Genomic DNA, 19,444 nt, shown 5'->3' with positions numbered 1-19,444 from the left:
ACACTGGTCTATAGTTTAGTGCCTCTTTTCTGTCTCCTTTTTTTAAATATGGGTATTACATATGCCGTCTTCCATACCTCAGGTAGTTGCCCAGTTTCAGGGGATGTGTTGATTGTGGTTAGTGGCACACAGCATTTCTGTTCCCTCTCTAAGGACCCATGGGGCGATGTTGTCCGGTCCCATTGCCTTCGAGGTATCAAGGTCCCTTAGCGGCTTCTTCACCTCCTCCTCAGTTGTGTGTATGTCATCTAACACTTGTCCGGTCCCATTGCCTTCGAGGTATCAAGGTCCCTTAGCGGCTTCTTCACCTCCTCCTCAGTTGTGTGTATGTCATCTAACACTTGTTGGTATATTCCTTGTTGGCGTCCCCTCTGTTCTGCCCACCCAGAATTCATTACCTGTGAATATAAAAGAAACACTGTTTATAAATTCAAGTCTCTTCTCGCAAATCACTTACTCACCCACAACTAAATAAATATTAAATAATTGTATCTCATAAATTGTATCTCGTAAATGTTTCTCATAATTGTATCTCATGAATGTCTAACCTGTGACCCAATCAAACTTTATTTTTTAATTACATTACCTAACAGAATACTCCATTCTACTGAATGCTCAGCAACACAGTAAATAACCACATGACCTGTCTTTGTAATACTCATTTGTGCTTAATTGTTATATGTTTACAATAATGTTTTTACCACTGAATATATTATTGCTTAGTTAATCTTAAGTTAATTTTAAGCCTGCCCATAATGCTATGCATACAAGTGGCTTTGGCATGTTGCACTGTAATAACTGTATTCCTTTGTACTTCACTGTATCATGTTCAAATAAATAAATAAATAAATCCAACATTATTTTAGAATAATAAACATTTTTTAACATTTCTGCAGTCATAGTAATATATACGAGTTTTCTATCTAATAAAAATCATACAGAGAAAACAAGAATATTATTACTAACGGGAACTTCACTAATAATAATACTATATCTATTTCTACAAGTACATGTACAAGGTATACAGTCCTAGCTTGACATCAATTACATACTACTGTATAGAAAGCTGCTTGTTATGCAGAGCATTTCAGGCAAATCAGGTCAGTTTTGTCCCAGGATGCGACCCACACCAGTCGACTAGCACCCAGGTACCCATTATTACTGATGGATGAGGACAACCGGGATAAGGAAACACCCCCAATGTTTCCACCCTTTTCCCGGGATTCGAACCCAGACCCTCACCATGCGAAGCGAGAGCTTTGCCACCAGGCCACAAATACAGTTACGGAGATTATCATACATAGCAGCATATGTGTAGAGAACCTATGATAACCCCGAAAAGTCAGAGTGACTTATTTCCATTGGCGTCCTTTATTTAATCAACACACTCATACAGTACTAATACTAATAATAATCTTTATTTCTACAAGCACGTGATATAACTGATAGACCTTGTTGACATCAGTGACATACTATATGAAAAGCCCCTGATTATGCAGAACATTTCGGGCAACTTATCTCTTAACTTAGGTCAATCTTGTCCCCCCCAAGATGCCACCCACAACAGTTGATTAACACCCAGGTACCTACTTTCTGCTAGCTGAACAGGGGCATTAAATGTAGGGAAACATACCAAACGTTTCATCGTGTCGGAAATGATTCCAAAAGCCTCAGTGTGAGCTGAGGATGTTGCCAGGCTACTAGTACCCATTAATTGATATAACTAATTATTGTCTGTATATTTATTGCATAGTAAGATAGGTAGGTATTAGGTTTGTCAGGAAACCGGACAAGTGTTTCCTGACGCGAGACATATGATGATCCACAACTGGAGCTTTTGGTCATCTGACTGAGGCCTTCTGCTGGCTTATCGGTCCACCTCTTTTAAAAACTATGATCATGATAATAGCCATTTTTTTAACCAGTATAGTAAGAGTTAATAAATATTTATCACTGATATGTACTGCACGAAACCTAAGCACAGACGACAGAATATATGACACTGTTTTATTCTCTCTCACTATCCCCGGAGAGTTAATAATCCTGTATAACAAAAAAAAAAAAAGGTCAGTCAGTGTGGCTGGTATTTCTATTAAGTTAGATTTTAGGTTTTCCCCTAGGATACCACCCACACCCATTAACTAACTCCTGGGTGTCTATTCTAGAGATATATCGGATATCCGCATCCGCGGAACATCCGCCCAATTTCTTACAGCCGTATCCACAAGCACATCTGCATTTTACTATAAACAGATATCCGCATATACATCCGCATCCGCAAAATAGGTAAGACATCCTCATACACATCCGCATCCGCGGATATCTAAATTTTCACATCCGATACATCTCTAGTTTATTCGCTGTTATATAACAGGACAGCAGATGAAAGGACACTTGCCCAACACCTCACCCAAGGTTGCGAGTCAACCTACTACCACTGTTACATTAATCTTTGTATTACTTTGTATTACCCTGGCAGATTTAGCTCTTCCTTTTGATTATAATAATAATAATGTATTCGTATGCTAGGCAATGTAAAAAAATATTACGTTATGTAAAAAAAATAGATTTTTACAACCTCACTAATGAGACGTAGGATGACAGGTTTTGTTGACAAATATGGTAGAAAAATATTTGGGGCAGAATAAGCCTAAATATAGATGATGTTTCGCTACAGGAACAACAAGACTGAAGCTGAAATATACGAATATCTTTCTAGCTGTCTTTCAGTTTGATATCTTTGTGGTGTTTCACTTTTCATATATTTGGCTACTGAGGGACCCACTGAATTATTGCTGCAGAATGATGAGGAACTTATTTTATGCATATATTAAAAAAAATATCTTTTATATAGAAAACGTCTGTTGTAAATTTTCACTAAGCTACAACTTAAATAATTAATAATATCACAGGTGGACAAAAAAAATAATTATTGGTTATAATAACCACACTTTTTAAACGGGTAAGCCAGCGGAAGGCCTCGGTCAGATGACCAAAAGCTCCAATGGCGGGTCATCATCTGATTAAGACCCCCGTCAGGAAGCACCTGTCCTGTTTCCTGACGAACCTAACCTAACCTAACCTCTGATGGACAGGTACTGCCCTACACTGGATGGTGAGGACACAGCAAGTATTCTTCAGTAAGGGAGCAGAGGCAGCAGCAGCAATGTATAGGGAACATCTCAGACGTTTAAGACCACAACTGACCCGCCTCACCAAAAGAACCACCGTTGTCTTCAAACTGCTAGATTATCTCAAGGTATATATATATATATATATATATATATATATATATATATATATATATATATATATATATATATATATATATATATATATATATATATATATATATATATATGCAATAAGATCACAGTAAACAGGTGATTTCAAAATATGCAAAACAACCACTCTGAAAGAATAGAGAAATTCCAAGCGCTTTCGTGACTACTCACATTATCAAGGAACTATGAAAGTGAAGCATCCAAGGAAGCTATATAAGGGGTCGGCCAGCACCTCACTATCAGATCCCACAACGGTTAAACACGTGACGCGCGGCGAGCCAACTTGGATAGGTCCTTTGCAAAACTCACCCCCAAGCTATTTATTTGTCAGTGTATTATTAAATTCTACCCAAATTCTATTAATTATAAATGGATCTAATTTATATAAACCAAAGGAAATATTCATATTATTGTCAAAACTGCTTTTTATGAAACAAGATTCAATTATATTCCTGTCGACCATGGACTTGCTTGATACTACTTTCTCAACTTTTTGAAAATCAATTGGATGGTTAAAATCTCTTACATGAATAAATAGAGCATTGGAATCTTGTCCAGTTCTAATGCTATATTTATGTTGTTTTAATCTTAGTTCGAGATTTTTACCAGTTTGACCGTAATAAACTTTATTGCAAATTTTACAAGGAATCTTATAGACACATCCATCAGCATTTTGGGGGGAATTCTTAATCAAAAGTTTTTTTACTGTATCAAGATTTTTTAATACAACTTTAATATTAAAAGTCTTAAGAAGAGAAGGCATATCAACCAAGTTTTCATGGTAAGGGAGAACCAACATATTTTTAGTTGAATAAGGCTGGTTGCCCTTTTTTGGATTATAAAAAGTGTTCCTAGCAAGTTTAAAAGATTTATCAATTACATTTCTTGGGTATTTTAAATCATTACCTATTTCATAAATTTTGGATATTTCCTCATCTATGAACTCAGGACTACAAATTCGTAAAGCTCTCAAAAACATTGATGAGAAAACAGACAGTTTGACTCTATCTTGATGCGAGGAATAATAGTGGACATAGGAACAGTTATTTGTAGGTTTTCTGTAAATTTTAAATTTGAATTCATTATTACCCTTAATAATTAAAACATCTAGAAAAGGCAATGAGTTATTTTCTTCAAACTCAACAGTAAAGTTTATAGAATGGGCTAAGCTATTTAATTTTCCAAGAAAATGGTGTATATCTACATTTTTGGGCATAAGACACAAAATATCATCAACATATCTGAACCATTTAGCTCTATTAGGGAGGATTGTGTTAAGCAACCTTGTTTCAAAAAATTCCATGTATAGGTTACTAAGAACAGGTGAAAGAGGATTTCCCATTGCCATACCAAACTTCTGAGTGTAAAACTTATCATTAAATACAAATTTTGCATCAACAATGCAAAGTTTAATAAAGTTTAAATAAATAGCTTGGGGGTGAGTTTTGCAAAGGACCTATCCAAGTTGGCTCGCCGCGCGTCACGTGTTTAACCGTTGTGGGATCTGATAGTGAGGTGCTGGCCGACCCCTTATATAGCTTCCTTGGATGCTTCACTTTCATAGTTCCTTGATAATGTGAGTAGTCACGAAAGCGCTTGGAATTTCTCTATTCTTTCAGAGTGGTTGTTTTGCATATATATATATATATATATATATATATATATATATATATATATATATATATATATATATATACAGTGATATAAATTATTCCATTAACAGTCAGGGGAAAATTTAAACTGCTATATTAGAAACGGTATAAAGGCAGAAGGAACAGATACGGAATCTGTTTGGCTACAATTTCTGGAAGGACAAGATGTAGCTATTCTTAGGTGTGATCTAAGACCGCCAAACCTAGATAGTGACCACGACAAACTTCAATGGGAGGAAGTTGCTATGACATCTAGATGTAAAAATGTAATTTTAATGGAAGAACTTAATTAACTGTAGTCGAATTGATTGAAACAATTTGACAGGAATTTTATAGTTGAAGCAACTTTCTAGAAATGGTCCATGACTGTTTTTTAAATCAATTTATGTCAGAACCAACAATAAGAAATAACCTGTTTGACTTGGTTCTGGCTAACAAAAAATCTCTGATAAATAATCTTGAAGTTAATGAAGAACTTAGAGAAAGTGATCACAAATTATTTAGTTTCAACTTCTGGTAGCAATACACTATACTGACAAAGTCAATATAGGATAGGAGATGGCTGTTTCAGGGATTTGACTTGGTTGTTTTGGCTACTTCTTGGTGGAAAGGTTGATTAATGAGGGTTAAAACCTATCAACTACACTAGCGACATTAAGGATGTAGGTAGCCTTTTCACCACCAGACAAAAACAATCCCCCAAAAAATGGGGATTAAAATAGATTCAGTATATATACGCTGAGAGAAATACGCTTCTCAGTTTATATACCCTGTGTCAGTCAGGTGGTATTTAGTCTTTGTGGTTTGTGCAGTGAAAGTTTTTGGTTTACTTAATTCAGTCATGTTTTAATCACTCTGGCGACCAGTTAGTTAATTGTGCACTTATATCAACATCCTGTGAGAGGTACCACAGAATGTAAGTTTACAGAGGTAACAAAGTGTCTTATAAAACCAATGGAAAATTTTCAAATTATGTTTGAAGCCTCAATAAAAACGTTAAAAAAGTTATGCATATCAAGATTTGAGTCAGTTCATATAATACAAAATATCAACATATAGCAAATTATTTGCATATTACATTATTATTACCCTTGTAGGTTTAGCGCTTCTTTTTATTATAATAATGCATTATTATTATTATTATTATTATTATTATTATTATTATTATTATTATTATTATTATTATTATTATTACATTCAGAGGGGAGAACGCTGAACCCGTAAGGCTCATACAGCGCCCGGGGAAATGGAAGACATTCAAGTTCACCTCAAAGAAATGAAACACAGGTCTGATTTTTTAGTTCAAGAGCACTTTACCACGACCAAGGAACCTTCATTTACCCATTGTAATATGACGCTTCAATCCCCCAATAAATTATTTTTGGGGGATTGTAGTCAATTCTGCATGTAAATCATTATGGGTATCCCAAGTCTTTGAATTATTTTTTGATGATTTTTTCAAGTTTACTTCGAATATATTTAGATTCTCAGGGTTCCTAAGAGAAGGTTAGAGACTGTGCTTTTCTTGAACGGTGTAGCAAAGGTGAATTATAAATGATGATTCAGTTACGATGTGTTGGTTTTCCATACTGTGTAAATTCTAATTGATGATTATTTTTGATACGAATGTATCGGGAAATGGAAGTTGATTTTTAATTTCCCACTGAAGATGAACATTTAAAAATATTGATCATTGCAGAGAGCCTATGTCAACAACTCGAAGGAGGTTCTCAAAACACACAGTAACTATGTGTTGTACAACGAGATCGCAGTACAAGAGTTAGCAGGGACGGGCGTGGTCGTCTGGGACAGTACTGTACCTCTCTCTGATGGCTACGCCAGAGAATGTATCAGAAGCCCCAACAAGCAGACTCCTCCATACTTCCACTGGAAGTGTCAGGATCTCGGCCACGTTGGCTTCATCTTAGTTGACCAGTACGCAGATATGGTGATCAATGATTTTTGTTATAAACACCTGAATCTCTAAGGAACGGGTTTATAGTTTTGTACTATCACAGCAATAAATTTTTTCTGTATTTCTGATTAGTACGTCTTATAGTAAGTTGTTTGTTTTTAAGTTTTATAGTAAGAACAATAAATTTCCAGGTGATTGCTAATTTGGTTTACGAAGCACATTCGTGTTTATAGTGTTTGCGAAGACTGGTATCCTAGACGGAAGGAGAATGAAATTAGTCCAGTAGCTTCCACAGCCATGTATGTGCTCGCATCAGGGGTAACGTGTCCAGTGGCACTGGCCACTTGATGCACATTTGAAGTATTGATAGCCAGGTGGACTAAGGCGCCTCGGAATTTTGTGGGCTTCTTGGGAGGCATGCTAAAATATCGGGAGTTCGAGCCCCGGCTAGTCGCAGTATTGTTAGTTGTTTAAGCCATTCGTTCGTGGGAAGAAAAACGAGACGCTCGTAATGTACAACGGATACAGTAGCGTAATGTCGAACGTAAGAAAGAAGTACAGAGCTTCATCAAGCTCTACAGAGAGTGCTTTATGGAGTTTTATCAAGCTCTACAGAATGTTTATGGAGCTCTGTTAAGCTCTACAGAGTGTTTCATGGCGCTTTATAAAGCTCTACAAAGAGTATAATGTAGTCTTGGTAAAAGTTTGTTCGACGCCTGTCTTCCCTTCATCAGTTATGAAGGGTGTTAAGCCTCCTTGAATGTAAGACACACGCAGCCGGGTCACTGTTTCAGTTATTAGTCGACATCTCCAGCTAAACAACCGTATCTAGACTTGATAAGTACTATTTAGAGCAAAATCATATATAATAAAACGGTTATTTCTGTTACTAGTGACACCAGCCTGGTTGAACAGACTCTGATCCACCACGAGACCTGGTCTCAGACCGAGTCGCGGGGGCATTGACCCCCCGAAACCCTCTCCAGGTAAACTCAAGGTAGTTACAATCATAATGGGTTGCTTATATGCAGTTACGAATTCAGTTACAATAATGTAGATTGGTTTAGGTAAGATTTGTCTTTATGCGGGTCTGTTATATGGCCCGCCACTGGAGCTTCTGGTCTTATGACCGAGGCCTTCCGCTGGCTTACCGTCCACCTCTTTAAAAATGTTGATTACTTCTGTTCGTTAATGAGGCTTATAGCCTCTCAACAACACGAGTCATTAAGGCTGCATGTCACTTGTTCACCAGTCAAGAATACTTTCATCTCTAAAGTTAGGATTAAAATAAACTCACTGTATAAATAATGAGACATACACCTCTGTGTTTACTACATAATACTGTGGTTGTGTGTATTTATGAGTTATAATATCCAATATTTTGCCAAGGTATGGTTGAATTTAGAGAAGTGTAAGTGCTTATGAGTTATTTACAATATTCAAGGTTAGGATATTTTTTTTCCAGAATGGCTGGTAATGTGCCAGTTTCTTGACAACATGTCATTCACTACGATCCTAGTTGAATAATATTAGTTCATAGTCAGGTTGACACAGGCTGTGTCGAGGTGCCTGTATCGAGGCATGACCAAACCAGCAGTATGACGTGCCCTACGGAGGAGAGATTTTGCTCCATAAAGCTATAATTCGTGATGTGAATTATTATTATTATTATTATTATTAGACTCATACAGTGCCTTTGGAATGGAAGGTAGTCAGGTGTTATCGAAGAAATGGGAGGTTAATTCCTATTCCTCTGATCAAAAGCGTTGCGCAAGAATTCTTGTTGAAGGGGCTGTATGTGATGTAGGATGCTTGTAGATCGGTTGTAGCCCCTTTAGCTTACAAGAGAAGCACCTGGGTTTGGTTCCAGAGATGTGAGGTATGTCTCCTCACACCTGGGTAGATAATGGCGGTAGCCAACAAGTTTCTTTTCTATTTAATTCACACACTGAGGGCATGTCTCCTTACAGCTTCTGTCCCTGGTCACCTAGCAGTGAGTAGGTACCTGGGTGTCAGCCGACTGTTGTGGGTCACATCCTGAGGGACAAGGTTAATTTAAATTGCTTGAAATGCTCTGCATAACCAGGGACTTTCTCTAATGTATGCCAATAATATTAATTAGTTATATAACAGATGTATCATGTACTTTGTTGGAATAAGACTCCACTATTTGTGAACTTTTTTTTCTAGTTAAAAAGTCATTGAATTACTTTTCTTACAGTAGTTGGCCCTATTCATCTAGAAGTACATAGGTACCTGGGTGTTAACTAGGCTTGCTTTATTGACACATGTCACTGTTCACCACCAATCAAGAATACTTTATTCCCAAATATAGGCCAAAGAACACCTTTCCTTGAAGCCTTTTTATCCACTTAGGCGGGTATATACAAAGAAAGATCGCAGTCAGCAGGATTCGAAACTCGAAGGTTGCCCAGACTATATGGCATTTGTGTGGCCGAGTGGACTAGAGCGCTGCCTCTAAATCTTGACTATTTCCAGTAGTTTACCTGGAGTTTACCTGGAGAGAGTTCCGGGGGTCAACGCCCCCGCGGCCCGGTCTGTGACCAGGCCTCCTGGTGGATCAGAGCCTGATCAACCAGGCTGTTGCTGCTGGCTGCACGCAAACCAACGTACGAGCCACAGCCCGGCTGATCCGGAACTGACTTTAGGTGCTTGTCCAGTGCCAGCTTGAAGACTGCCAGGGGTCTGTTGGTAATCCCCCTTATGTGTGCTGGGAGGCAGTTGAACAGTCTTGGGCCCCTGACACTTATTGTATGGTCTCTTAACGTGCTAGTGACACCCCTGCTTTTCATTGGGGGGATGGTGCATCGTCTGCCAAGTCTTTTGCTTTCGTAGTGAGTGATTTTCGTGTGCAAGTTCGGTACTAGTCCCTCTAGGATTTTCCAGGTGTATATAATCATGTATCTCTCCCTCCTGCGTTCCAGGGAATACAGGTTTAGGAACCTCAAGCGCTCCCAATAATTGAGGTGTTTTATCTCCGTTATGCGCGCCGTGAAGGTTCTCTGTACATTTTCTAGGTCGGCAATTTCACCTGCCTTGAAAGGTGCTGTTAGTGTGCAGCAATATTCCAGCCTAGATAGAACAAGTGACCTGAAGAGTGTCATCATGGGCTTGGCCTCCCTAGTTTTGAAGGTTCTCATTATCCATCCTGTCATTTTTCTAGCAGATGCGATTGATACAGTGTTATGGTCCTTGAAGGTGAGATCCTCCGACATGATCACTCCCAGGTCTTTGACGTTGGTGTTTCGCTCTATTTTGTGGCCAGTCGAATCCTGCTGACTGCGATATTTCTTTGTGTGTGTATATATATATATATATATATATATATATATATATATATATATATATATATATATATATATATATATATATATATATATATATATAAACCCTCTCCTGCACATTAGAACATATGCAAAAGTGCCGAGTGTTGTTGGTGGCCTCCTGGACAAAGGAGAAGACAGTGTATCATAGATAAAGTTCAGCTTTGTAACCTGAGTTAACATAACAGCTCTCAAATTCAACCGTGTAAAAAAAAGACTCACGTGCTTCGTTTGTTTAATAAATCAGAATTTTACCCCCAAATTCTGCTAATATATAATCTGCAGTGATTATGGTTATTTACAGTAAATAATATTTGCTTGCCATGCAAATTACTCCATTTTGTGCTGTGTCTGGGTTTACTGATTGTGTAACCTGTACATTACGTCAGTTATTAATGCTGCGTGTAACCCTTTAAACCCTAAAATAGGGTTTAAAATATTATAAGTGTGTATACACTGAGATATTTATAGACCTCACGGTGTATATACGTTAAGAGATGTATATTTCTCGGTGCATATTCAATGAAATATATACGGTACACTTCTCGGTGTATATACAGTGAGGGATATACACCACTGGTTGCATATACTGAGCAGTTTATATATCTCTGGTGATGGCGTATATACACATCTCGGTGTATAAACATATATTTATAGACCTCTGGTATATATACAATGAGAGGTTACACCTCTCGGTGAATATAAAAATATTTATAGGTCTCTCAGTGTGCATACACATTTATAAATCTGAGTATAAACACTGGGAGATATATATCTCTTGACATATATACACTTGACGCTTATAGACCATTCAGTACATATAGACAGAGGTGTATATACACCAAGATATATTCACCTCTCGCTGTATATACACTAGGATATATATATATATGTACATATATATATATATATATATATATATATATATATATATATATTATATATATATATATATATATGTCGTGCCGAATAGGCAGAACTTGCGATCTTGGCTTAAATAGCAACGTTCATCTTGCCATATAAGACAAGTGAAAATTTGTGTATGCAATAATTTCGCCAAAATCATTCTGAATCTAACGAAAAAAATACATTTCACTGTGTTTGTTTAGTAGTAAATTACTGTAAACAAATCTAAAATATATTTAGTTGGGTTATGCTAAAATAAATTGTTCTTGTTATAATAAGGTTAGATAGGTTTTCTAAGATTCTTTTGGAGCAAAATTAAAAATTTTTACACTAACATTAATGAAAAAAAATATATCTTTAAACGTATAAGAGAAATTTTTAGAAAGGACTTAATTTTAAATGAGTTCTCGCTAATTGATCAGTTTTACATATTCGGCACGACATATATATATATATATATATATATATATATATATATATATATATATATATATATATATATATATATATATATATATATATATATATATTCAACAAGTCGGCCGTCTCTCACCGAGGCAGGGTGACCCAAACAAGAAAGAAAATCCCCAAAAAGAAAATACTTTCATCATCATTCAACACTTTCACCACACTCACACATTATCACTGTTTTTGCACAGGTGCTCAGAATACAACAGTTTAGAAGCATACACATATAAAGATACACAACATATCCCTCCAAACTGCCAATATCCCAAACCCCTCCTTTAAAGTGCAGGCATTGTACTTCCCATTTCCAGGACTCAAGTCCGACTATATGAAAATAACCGGTTTCCCCGAATCCCTTCACTAAATATTACCCTACTCACACTCCAACAGATCGTCAGGTCCCAAGTACCATTCGTCTCCATTCACTCCTATCTAACACGCTCATGCACGCTTGCTGGAAGTCCAACCCCCTTGCCCACAAAACCTCCAACCCTTTCGAGGACGACCCCTACCCCGCCTTCCTTCCCCTATAGATTTATATGCTTTCCATGTCATTCTACTTTGATCCATTCTCTCTAAATGACCAAACCACCTCAACAACCCCTCTTCTGCCCTCTGACTAATACTTTTATTAACTCCACACCTTTTCCTAATTTCCACACTCCGAATTTTCTGCATAATATTTACACCACACATTGCCCTTAAACAGGACATCTCCACTGCCTCCAACCGTCTCCTCGCTGCTGCATTTACCACCCAAGCTTCACACCCATATAAGAGTGTTGGTACTGCTATACTTTCATACATTCCCTTCTTTGCCTCCATAGATAACGTTTTTTGACTCCACATATACCTCAACGCACCACTTCCTTTTTTTCCCTCATCAATTCTATGATTAACCTCATCCTTCATAAATCCATCCGCCGACACGTCAACTCCCAAGTATCTGAAAACTTTCACTTCTTCCATACTTCTCCTCCCCAATTTGATATCCAATTTTTCTTTATCTAAATCATTTGACACCCTCATCACCTTACTCTTTTCTATGTTCACTTTCAACTTTCTACCTTTACACACATTCCCAAACTCATCCACTAACCTTTGCAATTTTTCTTTAGAATCTCCCATAAGCACAGTATCATCAGCAAAAAGTAACTGTGTCAATTCCCATTTTGAATTTGATTCCCCAAAATTTAATCCCACCCCTCTCCCGAACACCCTAGCATTTACTTCCTTTACAACCCCATCTATAAATATATTAAACAACCATGGTGACATTACACATCCCTGTCTAAGACCTACTTTTACCGGGAAGTAGTCTCCCTCTCTTCTACACACCCTAACCTGAGCCTCACTATCCTCATAAAAACTCTTTACAGCATTTCATAACTTACCACCTATTCCATATACTTGCAACATCTGCCACATTGCTCCTCTATCCACTCTATCATATGCCTTTTCTAAATCCATAAATGCAATAAAAACTTCCCTACCTTTATCTAAATACTGTTCACATATATGCTTCAATGTAAACACTTGATCTACACATCCCCTACCCACTCTGAAACCTCCCTGCTCATCCGCAATCCTACATTCTGTCTTACCTCTAATTCTTTCAATTATAAACCTACCGTACACTTTTCCTGGTATACTCAGTAAACTTATTCCTCTATAATTTTTACAGTCTCTTTTGTCCCCTTTCCCTTTATATAAAGGGACTATACATGCTCTCCGCCAATCCCTATTATATATAAACTCTCGGTGCATATACACTGTATAGACACTAAAATTTAATCCCCTTAAGGTGCCTTGATACCGGTGAGGGGCTCTTGATCTAAGAAAATAAACATATCCTTCCTGTCCTTGCATCGAACTTGTGTGTCTTCCATTCCCCCAGGCGCTGCTTGACCCTTAGGGGCTTAGCGCTTCCCCACTGGAATCAACTTCTACACTACAGAAAAATATCATCAAGACATGCTGCTTCCTGAACTTTATTCTCACCTCATCGAAAAGACAGTCAAGTTTACCATCGATTCTTCCTGCTCAGCTGGAACTCTTCGTACAATTGAACTTTCTACTATTCTAAAAGCCATTGTAGACCAACTAGAAGCAGAAGATTCCAGCCAAAAACAATTGCTGACACGTATAAATTTGCTCCCTCTACAACGTTTTAAACGTCTTGAAAACGGAACTGAATCGTAAAACAACGCCATGACTCCAGGTAACCACCAAGCCTCTATGAACTGACCAATCAACGATGAGCTCCTTCCTTGTCGCCTGCAGCCGCCTGTCATCATTCAAGTTGCAGTAATCATCCATCCAGCAAGATGCAGCCAGCACCTGCTGAGTTCCTGTTGGCTTCTACATCGTCTTCGTCAGTGTTTCTGAAATACATCTCCATCTACGCCTCCAGTACTTCGGTACCACAAGCCCCGTAGTGGTTGGGCCACTTGCCTTGATTCCTCCTCTTCCCCTCCTTCCCATCCTTTTCCAGTTATTTCCATCCTTCCTTATCCTTATTCCTTCCCATCTTACGACAGCTCTCGTCGTCTTCGATTCGATTCGATTCCACGAATGTAATAATAATAATAATAATAATAATAATGTTTAGTTAACTGGGTTTAAACTTATCGACTGCACGAGTGTCATTAAGGCTGCATGTTACCTGTTTGTCACCGGCCAAGAACACTTTAATCCCTAAAACAATGGTTAAAGTAAACCCTCACTGTATATACACTGAGAGACATAGCTCTTACCTGGAGTATACCTGGAGTACACCTGGAGTATACCTGGGGAGGGTTTCGGGGATCACCGCCCCTGCGGTCCGGTCTGTGACTGGGCCTCCCAGTGTATATATATCCTGAGGTACAAGATATGTGTACTCAAGGAGGTGCATTTCTCTCGGCTCATTTATACTGGTAGTTTACGTTAATTCTTAATTTAGGGAGTAAAGTATTCTTGTGTGGTGCTGGAAATGTTACCGTGCAGCATTAATGAAAACTGTGTAGTCGCGAGGCTTTAAGCCCAATTAACCAACCAAACAATCTGAATTACTAAAATCTGCGTTAAACAGATGATTCTGTCTGTGGAAATAAAATTAAATAATGGTAAATATGATTAAATAAAAAAACTAAAAAATATCACACACGCACACACACACACACACACACACACACACACACACACACACACACACACACACACACACACACACACACACACACACACACACAGAGGGGTCAGTCCTAGGACCTGTGCTGTTCTTGGTATATGTGAATGACATAACGGAAGGGATAGACTCAGAAGTGTCCTTGTTTGCAGATGATGTGAAGTTGATGAGAAGAATCAAATCGGATGAGGATCAGGCAGGGCTACAAAGAGACCTGGACAGGCTACAGGCCTGGTCCAGCAACTGGCTCCTTGAGTTTAACCCTGCCAAATGCAAAGTCATGAAGATTGGGGAAGGGCAAAGAAGACCGCAGACACAATATAGTTTAGATGGCCAAAGACTGCAAACCTCACTCAAGGAAAAAGATCTGGGGGTGAGTATAACACCAAGCATATCTCCTGAGGCGCACATCAATCAGATAACTGCTGCAGCATACGGGCGCCTGGCAAACCTATGGATAGCGCTCCGATACCTCAGTAAGGATTCGTTCAAGACTCTGTATACCATTTACGTCAGGCCCATACTGGAGTATGCAGCACCAGTTTGGAATCCACTCCTAGTCAAGCACGTCAAGAAATTAGAGAAAGTGCAAAGGTTTGCAACAAGACTAGTCCCAGAGCTACGGGGATTGTCCTACGAAGAAAGGTTGAGGGAAATCGGCCTGACGACACTGGAGGCCAGGAGGGTCAGCGGAGACATGATAACGACATATAAAATACTGCGTGGAATAGACGAGGTGGAGAAAGACGGGATGTTCCAGAGATGGGACACAGACACAAGAGGTCACAATTGGAAGTTGAAGACTCAGATGAATCAACGGGATGTTAGGAAGTATTTCTTCAGTCATAGAGTAGTCAAGCCGTGGAATAGCCTAGAAAGTGAAGTAGTGGAGGCGGGAACCATACATAGTTTTAAGGCGAGGTATGATAAAGCTCATGGAGCAGGGAGAGAGAGGACCTAGTAGCAATCAGTGAAGAGGCGGGGCCAGGAGATATGACTCGACCCCTTCAACCACAAATAGGTGAGTACACACACACACATGCACACACACACACACACACACACACACACACACACACACACACACACACACACACACACAAGCACACGCACACACACACACATATATATATACACACACACATACACACACACACACACACACACACACACACCTACAACAGGCCTAGTGTCTAATCGACATGTGCCTAGGACAAAATTGTAACTAACACACACACACACACACACACACACACACACACACACACACACACACACCTACACACCTACACTGATGACAGCAGTGTGACATCTTGTTTGTCATGCCACCGAAATGCCATGATGTCATTGGCAGCAAATGCCTGCACCTCACCCCTATGAGTGCGTCAAACCTGGGCATATGCTTACGATTTGCACTCACTGTGCCACACACATCACACACATACACACACACACACATGGAAAGACATACACACACACGCATGCACATACAACAGGCCTAGTGTCTAATCGACATGTGCCTAGGACCAAATGGTAACTAACACCTACACACACACAACAGGCCTAGTGTCTAATCGACATGTGCCTAGGACAAAATGGTAACTAACTAACACACACACACACACCTACACACCTACACACCTACACACCTACACACACACTACAGGCCTAGTGTCTAATCGACATGTGCCTAGGACAAAATGGTAACTAACACACACACACACAGATATTAGGAAGTATTTCTTCAGTCATAGAGTTGTAAGGCAGTGGAATAGCCTAGAAAATGACGTAGTGGAGGCAGGAACCATTCACAGTTTTAAGACGAGGTTTAATAAAGCTCATGGAGCGGGGAGAGAGAGGGCTCAGTAGCAACCGGTGAAGAGGCGGGGCCAGGAGCTAAGACTCGACCCCTGCAACCACAAATAGGTGAGTACAAATAGGTGAGTACACACACACACACACACACACACACACACACGAAGAGGCGGGGCCAGGAGCTAGGACTCGACCCCTGCAACCACAAATAGGTGAGTACAAATAGGTGAGTACACACACACACACACATACACACACACAACACACAACACACACACACACACACACACACACACACACACCTACACACCTACACACCTACACACCTACACACCTACACACCTACACACACACAACAGGCCTAGTGTCTAATCGACATGTGCCTAGGACAAAATGGTAACTAACACACACACACACACACACGGGAAATCCTGTGTCACAAACCTACTGGAGTTCTATGACATGGTGACAGCAGTAAGACAAGAGAGAGAGGGGTGGGTGGATTGCATTTTCTTGGACTGCAAGAAGGCGTTTGACACAGTTCCACACAAGAGATTGGTGCAAAAACTGGAGGACCAAGCAGGGATAACAGGGAAGGCACTACAATGGATCAGGGAATACTTGTCAGGAAGACAGCAGCGAGTCATGGTACGTGGCGAGGTGTCAGAGTGGGCACCTGTGACCAGCGGGGTCCCACAGGGGTCAGTCCTAGGACCAGTGCTGTTTCTGGTATTTGTGAACGACATGACGGAAGGAATAGACTCTGAGGTGTCCCTGTTAGCAGATGACGTGAAGTTGATGAGAAGAATTCACTCGATCGAAGACCAGGCAGAACTACAAAGGGATCTGGACAGGCTACAGACCTGGTCCAGCAATTGGCTCCTGGAGTTCAATCCCACCAAGTGCAAAGTCATGAAGATTGGGGAAGGGCAAAGAAGACCGCAGACGGAGTACAGTCTAGGGGGCCAGAGACTACAAACCTCACTCAAGGAAAAAGATCTTGGGGTGAGTATAACACCAGGCACATCTCCTGAAGTGCACATCAACCAAATAACTGCTGCAGCATATGGGCGCCTAGCAAACCTCAGAACAGCATTCTGACATCTTAATAAGGAATCATTCAGGACCCTGTACACCGTGTACGTTAGGCCCATATTGGAGTATGCGGCACCAGTTTGGAACCCACACCTAGCCAAGCACGTAAAGAAACTAGAGAAAGTGCAAAGGTTTGCAACAAGACTAGTCCCAGAGCTAAGAGGTATGTCCTACGAGGAGAGGTTAAGGGAAATCAACCTGACGACACTGGAGGACAGGAGAGATAGGGGGGACATAATAACGACATACAAAATACTGAGAGGAATTGACAAGGTGGACAAAGACAGGATGTTCCAGAGATTGGACACAGTAACAAGGGGACACAGTTGGAAGTTGAAGACACAGATGAATCACAGGGATGTTAGGAAGTATTTCTTCAGCCACAGAGTAGTCAGTAAGTGGAATAGTTTGGGAAGCGATGTAGTGGAGGCAGGATCCATACATAGCTTTAAGCAGAGGTATGATAAAGCTCACGGCTCAGGGAGAGTGACCTAGTAGCGATCAGTGAAGAGGCGGGGCCAGGAGCTCGGACTCGACCAACGCAACCTCAACTAGGTGAGTACAACTAGGTGAGTACACACGCACACACAGGAGGGTCAGGGTGTCATGTGGGTTCTATAACGTGGATGGGGTAAAAATACTCACGTAGGCTGGTAGTACATATAATATATAATGGTAAGTATGGGAAGCGCCAACAGCCGACCTGCCTCTCTCTGCTCCCTATCTTAGACTGACTCACCAGTGCCTACGGGTGGGCGGTCTTTGAAAACATGCTATGGTCAGCAGCAATGTGAATAACAGTCAGTGATTCACACAGACGGTTGGTAGTGAGTCATCTACTGGTACACTGGTTACTGGTAACTGGTTACTAGGAACTGGTACTACTACTGAGAGCTCGGCGACACTAATGTATGTCGTCCCGACATACAGCTAATACAAACTAGAGATGGCAGGTGTACGGCTTGGGCTGGACTAGACTCCCGCATCACAGACTGTCTACTGGCTTATTTTGCAAACTCGGGTCAACCCCTCGGGAGTGATGCAAATAAGCAGATAAACACTAATATAAGGACTGACCAGTGAATATTGTAGAGGCTGGTAGAAGCTTGCGGGGGTAGCTGGCTGGCTTGAGGTAGGCCGAGCGTTACCCTGCTCGGCAGCCCTAGTCACAAGATGGCGACCGGCTCATTAGAAATTTATCTACAGAAATCTCTGTAATCGTCAGAATTACAGGCCTTCCGTTGCCACCAATTTGTCATGTGGGCTCAATAACGTGGATGGGGTAAAAATACTCACGTAGGCTGGTAGTACGTATAATACATAACGGGAAGTATGGGAGGCACCAACAGCCGACCTGCCTCTCTCTGCACCCTGTCTTAGACTGACTCACCAGTGCCTACGGGTGGGCGGTCTTTGAAAACATGCTATGGTCAGCAGCAATGTGAATAACAGTCAGTGATTCACACAGACGGTTGGTAGTGAGTCATCTACTGGTACACTGGTTACTGGTAACTGGTTACTAGGAACTGGTACTACTACTGAGAAGGGGAGACATGATAACGACATATAAAATACTGCGCGGAATAGACAAGGTGGACAAAGACGGGATGTTCCAGAGAAGGGACACAGACACAAGAGGTCACAATTGGAAGTTGAAGACTCAGATGAATCAAAGGGGTGTTAGGAAGTATTTCTTCAGTCATAGAGTAGTCAGGCCATGGAATAGCCTAGAAAGTGACGTAGTGGAGGCGGGAACCATACATAGTTTTAAGGCGAGGTATGATAAAGCTCATGGG

The 19,444-nt window shown here is 40.2% G+C and overlaps 2 protein-coding genes across 5 annotated transcripts in view; both read left to right on the top strand.

Annotated features, from left to right (window-relative positions):
* LOC128684685 (uncharacterized) overlaps positions 1-6,974 on the top strand; it is a 32,017-nt gene extending 25,043 nt beyond the window's left edge. For all 4 annotated transcript variants that reach the window (XM_070100450.1, XM_070100447.1, XM_070100442.1 and 1 more), the window contains exons 5-6: positions 3,096-3,259; positions 6,636-6,974. In XM_070100450.1, the coding sequence (XP_069956551.1) occupies positions 3,096-3,259; positions 6,636-6,923 (452 nt within the window). In that variant the 3' untranslated portion in view covers positions 6,924-6,974. The remainder of the gene's footprint in view (positions 1-3,095; positions 3,260-6,635) is intronic.
* Positions 1-19,444, top strand: part of mbt (serine/threonine-protein kinase PAK mbt) — a 558,896-nt gene that overhangs the window by 360,964 nt on the left and 178,488 nt on the right. The window lies entirely within an intron of this gene.

This window comes from Cherax quadricarinatus, chromosome 5 (assembly GCF_038502225.1).
Source record: "Cherax quadricarinatus isolate ZL_2023a chromosome 5, ASM3850222v1, whole genome shotgun sequence".
Classification (NCBI taxonomy): domain Eukaryota; kingdom Metazoa; phylum Arthropoda; class Malacostraca; order Decapoda; family Parastacidae; genus Cherax; species Cherax quadricarinatus.
This window is presented reverse-complemented; position numbering and strand designations above follow the sequence as displayed.